Source organism: Amblyomma maculatum, chromosome 4 (assembly GCF_055883805.1).
Source record: "Amblyomma maculatum isolate TAMU_Amacu chromosome 4, ASM5588380v1, whole genome shotgun sequence".
Classification (NCBI taxonomy): Eukaryota; Metazoa; Arthropoda; class Arachnida; order Ixodida; family Ixodidae; genus Amblyomma; species Amblyomma maculatum.
In genome coordinates, this window is record NC_139347.1 from 188,774,598 (window position 1) to 188,782,551 (window position 7,954).

Here is a 7,954-nt window from a genome sequence, read left to right on the forward strand (position 1 = left end):
TTTAAATAAACTTAAGTATACTCATTTTTTGTCACAACTTGAAGGTACATGCATTTTTAGGTAGTAGTGAGATCGACAAGAATTCGAGCTTGATTTTTAAGTTCTTAATATTTTTGACCAATTGATCCTTGCAGGCACGCGCCAGTCTCTTGACTGCGAAAAAGAAAAGAGCGAAGAAGAATGCCGCATGTTTAGTCAAGACCGTGGTTTCTTATAACCAGAGCCCAGTAAACTGGATAAACTACAAATTTTGTTCGGCGTCATTTAAAAGAGCCATAGCGTAGGCAAAGGACAAGTACAATGAAAATTTAAATACTTATTTGTCAAACCCTAAGCACAGGAAGGCTTTGTATCGTTTCATGGAGCGAAATAGAAGCTCACGCATTTCTCAGTCATTAATTTCAACAGAGGGTTTACAAAAGTAAGTCTGGCAACCATGAGCGGTACGCTGATCACGCGCTGCCCGCCATATTTTGCTCGCTCTATCCGTTCGCTTCGTGTCTGTCCGTCAGCGCTCGCCGTTCTGTTCGCGCTTTTCACGTTTTAACCTAGTGTGCTGTGCTTGTACCTCTGCTCTGTCCCTAGCGGTTTTTGTTAGCGACGCTTAGAAACATATTTTGACAGCCGAGACGTGGCATGGCCCACCGGCCGCGCTGCCGAACGCAGTTACAAATTGCTCTACAAGTCGTGCATGGGCCCCACGGCAATCCGTGTAGCGTCATTCCTATCCAGTTACAGTATCCAGTGTTTTGTAATGTGGATTGTTTTTGTCTGTGTGCCTTTGCTGTTTACTTGAACGCCTATGAGAGACGATCGCGAGTTTGTTTGCGTGGTTTGCGCAATCACCGTCGCTCATCTTACTGGTGGATACTTGGTTGGTGAAATGAGCGAGGATGCATTTTATTTTATGATAAAAGAATCGTGCGCAACTTGAAGTAAGTCGGACTGGCGCTGAACACTTTCCTTTCCATGTCGTCGATGCAGTATTTGGCACGAGTTTCGAAAATAATCGGGGGCTGCGTAAGATAAAATATATGCCATGGTAATTTGTGCTTCCAGTGATTTAAGATTAATTGGTGTGCGATAGGCGATGACGAGTGAATTAAACCTTCGTTATTAATTGATCAATTGATGAAATAAAGAAACGAAAAAAGGGAAAATTGTAAATTAAGGGTTTAAAGGTGACAGAATGCTCAGAATGAAAAACCGGTGCTTGATGATGCTAAGGAAGAAAATTTAGAATGTGTAAATGATTAATTGAAATGATTGAAGAATGTGTTCAAGAGTGTCAAATTGCTCAGTATGGAAAGCGATTGTTGCTGACGCATGAGTATTGGCGTATAAAAATATAAATCATCAAATAAAATAAATCTAAATAAAGAAATGATAGAAATATAATATAAATAAAACAGCTAAAATATAAAACGTGAAGAAAAAAACATCGTGCGTGTGGGTGTATGAGAGAGAGAGACGCTATCGCGTTATATATTTAACGGCGGAGCTTAAGTGTCCTCGTAATTTTTTATAACGATATGATATAATACAAATCTGACTTTATGAACACAGCCAGTTGCCCCAAACACAAACACATCGCAGTAATGTAAGTTGACCATTCAAATTTCTTTTCGTTTCAGCCGAGTTCCTCTTCCTCAGAGTTCCTCAAAGTTTCCCATGTCAGCGCTTTCATGTGAGGTTACAGCTTCAAATGTCTACTATCTGAGAGAGGGAATAAACAAGAAATCGGCATATTTACAAATTCCACTGAATTTCAGGTAGCTGTCAATTAGCGAACCATCGGGTGTCTCGAGAAAACAAACAAAAGTGAAGCGCACGCTTCGTTATTTTATCAGCCGCGCTGGCAGGTATAAGGCACAGAATGCGAACCTGAGCTGCGCGCTCTGGACGTGGACCGGTCGAAACGGGCTGGACGTGAGCGTATTACAACACACTAGTGGGATGTCATCTTTTCCTGCTTTACTAGACGCCGCGGGTTTGGTAGCCGCTTGCTTTTGCAGCGTGAAACACGCACCTCGGGTGTACTAGACAACCGTACTGCTCTCTGCACCAAGCACTACCATTTCGTACGACTGTGAAAAGTACTTTTGGTAATCATGCCCCTGTCTTAAATCAAATACACAATGGTAAATGCAACCTGCGTACAAAATGTTTCAAAGAACGTATTTGAACTATAGCGTTTGTTATAGATGCATTGCTCCTTCTCCCGTGTTCTCCATCGCAGCATAAGCTTCTCCTTCAAGTTCACAAGGCTCCATAGCACGCCAAATAACCTTGCTGTTTTAGGAGATAGCACGTTCTGTGAGCTAGCTCTCAGTCAGAGGGACGTGCAGTAATGCTTTACATGATGCAAGTGACACTTGTGAAGCCGATTAGAACTGCAAACAAACGGTCGCAAACTCGCGTATACCTTGATTCCGTGCGCGTCTACGACGGTGCGCGTGCTGCAGAAGGGCACGCAACAACATGCTGTCATCATTCCGAATAGAGCTTAGTGCTAACAGTGACTGCTGTGATGTTAAAAAATAGAAGAATCACTTGTGAGTATTAAAATGCACCTTTCGGCGCATGCACGGGTTCCACGAAGGCGCGCGTTGACAGCGTTCTCGATGGGAGGCGCGGGCGGACTGAACAAAACATGGCCGCCGCGCACAGTTTCTGTTTCTTTCACTAGATGGCTCTAACTTTTGTAAAGCCTCTATAGTGTTGTCTCCACAGGAGGCAAAGGATGAGTTGGAACCAATTGCACAAGGGCACGCATTACGTTTCCAGGAGCAGTGCAGAGTTTCCTTGCACGCTCCCATTTTCTGCTCACACTATGTTGAGGTTGAAAGGTCAGAACTTCTATCTGTCATTTCTTCCATGCAAAACTCGGCTCCAGGTTGGGACGGGGTTACGATAGGTGTGCTCAAAATTTTAGCAAATGAATTCACTTAGTATCTCCTGAATCTGGTCCACGAATCATTAGAATCTGCATGGCTGCCGCACGTCTGGAAAGTGGCAAAAATTATATTGCTCTTGAAAGACCCTGGTAGAGGATTTTATGTTGAAAACATTCGGCCGATAGCTTTGACTTTGAATCTAGTAAAATTAATAGAAAGAATTGTGCATGGCCGCCTCTCAAAGCATATTTCAGAGGTTAATGCTTTGAGTTCTGCCCAGATTGATTTCCGCAATGGGTGCTCAATATGGTCTGTACATGTTGATTTATAAAGCAGGATTCATCTTGCAATGTGCAACAAGGAGGTATCAGCGTTAGTGACGCTCGATATAGCTAACGCCTATGGCAGCATTGAACATTCCATTCTACTAAACAAGTGGTCATTATCACGTCCTCCGTTCTACATTTATGCTTAGATCAGGAAATTTTTGAAAGGACGAGAATTCTTTTGCACTGATGGCTCATTATTCTCAGATACCTATGCACAGACAAGAGGGGTGCCCCAGGGCTCTGTGCTCTCACCACTCCTTTCTAATATATTAATGTGCGATATTCCGGTTCATCCTGATGTCACTGTATATGTATATTGTCACGTAGTGGTGACAAGGCCGTACACGCCCAAAGTAGACACAGGCGTGATGGTACTGAAATAACTCTTTATTGGGGCTGACTTGCGCCCGTAAAGGAACTAATAAACTCGGCGGCGGCGATAGCAAACGTGCTCGTCGGTCGTCGGACAAAGAATGCTCGTCACACTCGTCAACGCTCAATTTAATGGCTGCACAGACCAATCTCGATAAACGTCGCAAACAGCTACCAGCACGGGCTGGAACATTGTGGAAAGACACCCGAGTGGCCGGAACCTACGAGACAGATCTCGGTGCATCTTTCGCTACAACAAAACTGATAAAGGTGTGACTTGCGACATCGAGCATTAACAAACAAAGATTACGGAACTGATACGCGGTCCAGAATCAGAGTGATAAGCCTGTATGCCGGCGGTTGTTAAAAAACAACAAATACTGTTTTGAAGGTTTCGCGGCAATATGCAGATGACATAGCATTCTTCGCCTCTGCAAAAGATATTCATGACCTCTATCGTTCACTACAGGCTCACCTAAATGCGCTTGAGGTCTGGTTGGACAAAATTAAATTGGTTTTAAATGTGTCCAAACGTACTGTGCTAGTTTTTAAAACCAAAACCCCCTTATATGTTTCGTTAAACTACCGCTCAGATGTCATACCTCAAGTGGAATCTGTGCGGTATTTAGGCATTACGTATGATGCTAGTATGGATTGGAAGCCTCGCATCAAGTCTAATGTTCAGAAAGGTGAGCGTGCCCTTGGTAGGCTCATACGGATAAGTAATAGGAAATTTAGTATGCGTCGAGACACTCTTCCACATTTGTACAAAGCCTATGTGAGACCGATTCTGGAATTTGGCTCCATTCTTTTTTCTGGGTGTCCTAAATATAAACTGCATCCTTTGCTGTTTTTAGAGAGACGAGCTCTGCGCCTCTGCCTAGGGCTTCCACAGTCAGTCTCTACCACTGTGCTGTACTTGGAGGCCCGCAATTCGGACCTTAGCTCCCGTTTCCGCCTTCTAACTGTTAGATTTTTCTTGCGATCATTTGAGGCTACTCCAGGTATGGCTATACCTAATTTTGTGTCAAACCCCGCCCTCTTTCTCACTCACCAGTGGCCAAGGGTCTGCATGCCCCAGGTTGTTTTCACGCAGAGCATTTTAGCAAACATTGGTGTGGACCTCGGTTCTATATGTCCTATTGGTTGCTCCAGGTCCTTTGTGGATATAAATTATGATTCTATATTTCCAACTAATGTGAAGCACTTACCTTCAGGTCTGATATCCAGTCTCCTATGTGATCACCTTGAAAAGTTCCCTGATCACACTGTAATTGCCACTGATGCGTCTGTGACTGCGCTGAAAGCAGCGATTGGAATTTTTTTCAGAGTCTCTTTCCTGGAGTTTTTCGGTGCGTGTCACGGATTACACACCGATATTTTTAGCAGAGTTTATGGCAATTGGACTAGCACTACTGAACGTTCCCTGCAGTCAATCAAAAATAATTTTTCTATCAGACTTTCTGTTTTGCTGCCACTGGAGTCAGCACGGGATGCTCTTTTGAGCTGCTCACTAAAGTATTTCATACCGGAGTGGGTGAAAGAACTACGCTTCATCTGGGTCCCCGATCACTGCGGTATTTTCCAGATCGAAGCGGCAGATTTCCTGGCTAAATCAGCTCTTGATGCATCCGTTTCATGTACCATCCCTAATATCACCATTTTTGGAATGTCCTGTTTTCAGCGTTATCAATACCTAGCCGCTTCGTGCAATGAAACCTTGCTATCTACAGCCGAATACCAGCATCTCATATACTCATGGAAAGTTCGTTCATGTAAATTACGGCAGTGTGAGATAACTATGACTCTCACGAGATGCAGGACTCCTCGCCTAAATCTTTATTTATGTAGATGCGCGATCAACCCCACAAACCTTTGTGAGGCTTGCGATGAGATTGAAAATATTGATAACTTCCTCCTCGCTTGCCTCAAATTTGTCAGTACTTCCATAACTACATCACAGCTACGGACAGATTCCCTTGCTAATTGTATTCCACATTTACAAACTTCCAAATTTTTGCTTCGTATTTTTTCTTTCAATCAATTTTGTGATCTTAAATCTTATGTTTTTGTTTAGTTGATAATTGCTTTATTGCACTAATTCAGTTCGTGTAGGACATTTGGCAGTCCACACTGAACCCTGGTCAATCCCCCTTCGTGAGTATGTGCCATATATCAAGGCAGAAGAAGAAGAAGACCTTGGTTCAGGTTAGGGCAGCTACAAATACCTCCCGTATTAACGTCTAAGATGCTTCTGCTGTCTAGACGCAGGCTCAGTCGAGTAGACTTAGTGACGAGCGACTGCTATGACTGCAGGGATGTGTTCGGCCATGGTCATTTTCAGCGCTGGTTCTTCAATCTCGTCATATTCTCCGTGTGCGCAATGCAGTTCCACACCCTCGCCTTCAGTCTCATCTCTGGTGACATCGACCACTGGTGCAAGCAGCCACAGGGCGAAATGAAGGTGCCTGCGGCCTCCTGGAGGAACTCGGCAATCCCTCTAGAGGCGGACGGTCGCTTCAGTCGATGCAGCGTCTACAAACACCCAGGTCACCCTAACGATACGCTGATTGTTGACTGCGATGATTGGGACTACGACCCGGAGTACAGCAAGAGGACCATCGTAAGTCAGTGGGACTTGGTCTGCCACAGACGCTGGTTGCGCGCCATGGCGGAGAGCCTCTACATAGCCGGCTCGCTGATTGCGATGACTGCCGTCGGGCAGATGGCGGACCGAGTCGGCCGGATGCCCGTGCTCCTCACAGCGATGGCGGTGCTGCAGCTGGCCACGATGGGAGGATGTTTCGCAACATCATACCACATGTACGTCCTTTCAAGGTTTCTCAACTCTGGCTGCGTGGCAACTGTCGCCGTCCTCGCCTGCACACTATCCTTTGAGGCATCCACGCACGAGAACAGGAACAGGGACCTGTGTGCCGCCATGTGCGCAGGCTTGCTGATTGCCGAGGTATGGCTTGCTGTGGCACGGCTGCTCAGAGGGCTGAACTGGATAGTTCTCCAGATCTTCATGCTGTCCCCGACTGTCCTCACGTTGTACGCGGTGTCCGCAGTGCACGAGTCAGCCCGCTGGTGTATTGCAGTAAACAACATGGCCAGAGCCGAAATGCTCATGATCGCTGCCGCCAAAGAAAATCACTTTCCCGTTTCGAACACTGACTGCATGCTGGAAAGGCTCAAGGCAGAGGTTCAGAGGACCGAAATGCGCATGCTGCTCACAGCAGGAGACGTAACTAGAGCAAAGGCAGTACAGCGCAGCGCGTTCGTGATGATCGGCTTATCGTTCTCTGCTTCGTTCTCACAATACTCATTGATGGCCGTCGTGGACAGGGTAATATTAGGAACAACTGCTTGGTTCCAGTGGGCCTCAAGCGGAACCAACCTCGCAAGTTTCGCGCTGCTCTACGCTACGTTCAGAAAACTCTCACCGCAACATCTACTGGCCGCAGCAGTAGGAACGCTCGGTGGCGTTTCCTGCGTGATAAGCCTGAGTTTCGCATTGGGATGCGCTTACGTAACGACATTGTTCTTCCTTTTAGCCAAACCGCTTACGTTCGCGGTCAAAGTCCTCATATTCGCCAACGTCTTGGAAATGGTGCCGACGCGTGTGCGTTGCGGGGCGAGTTGCTGGCTCTTCGGTTTGGGCCGCTTGGGAGGGGTGTGTGCCATAGTGCTGTCCGTGTGGCAAGACATTGGGCGTGTCGATGTGCTTTCCGCCCTAGCTGGGACCACGCTCTTTATGATGCTCCATGCCCAGCTCTTTTCACAGCAGCCGTCGGAGAAGCCAACTTTGGCCAGCCCTTTATCTGCTGCGGGTTCCATTCAGAGTGTGGACTTCATGAAGCAGACGCTGAGCTGGCGAAATGTGAAGAAGGAACGAACCAGCAAGCCTCGTGGCAGTGGTCAGTCATCGAGGTACCAAAGCATCGAGCCGAGACCTGTGGACAGCAGACTCAATTAGAGTGTTGTGATTTGTGACGCAAATGGGTTTTCAGTCTCATCACTGTAATTTATGCTATCTAAGCACAAAGTTATTCGAATGTAATTTATTCGATCTGTCGAATGTTTACACAATTTCTATGCCGTCATGTGACACTTGTATCAAGGGCAAACATTGGATATTGGATGCAATGCATTTTTTTTGTGTTGCTATTAAGTTGGCTTCCAATGTGGTTTGCTTTTGGGGTTTAACGTCCCAAAGTGACTCAGGCTATGAGGGACGCCGTAATGGAGGATTCCAGAAATTTCGACGACCTGGGGTTCTTTAACGTTCACTGACATCGCAAAGCCCACGGGCGCCTCGCTTTTCGCCTCCACCGATAAGCAGCCACCGAAACC

At 46.1% G+C, this 7,954-nt stretch overlaps 1 protein-coding gene across 1 annotated transcript; it reads left to right on the forward strand.

Annotated features, from left to right (window-relative positions):
* Positions 1–5,846: 5,846 nt before the first annotated feature.
* On the forward strand, positions 5,847–7,577 carry LOC146193858 (solute carrier family 22 member 7-like). The gene is made up of 2 exons (XM_084600637.1): positions 5,847–6,845; positions 7,374–7,577. The coding sequence occupies exons 1-2, from the start codon at positions 5,847–5,849 to the stop codon at positions 7,575–7,577; spliced, it is 1,203 nt and encodes a 400-aa protein (XP_084456763.1).
* The last annotated feature ends 377 nt before the right edge of the window (positions 7,578–7,954 follow it).

Excerpts from the sequence above, each read along its gene's own strand:
- LOC146193858 (XM_084600637.1), top strand. The coding sequence starts at position 5,847 with ATGCTTCTGCTGTCTAGACGCAGGCTCAGTCGAGTAGACTTAGTGACG. Across the intron at positions 6,846-7,373 it reads TGCTGCTCACAGCAGGAGAC|CTCTTTTCACAGCAGCCGTC; the intron begins GTAACTAGAGCA and ends CTCCATGCCCAG.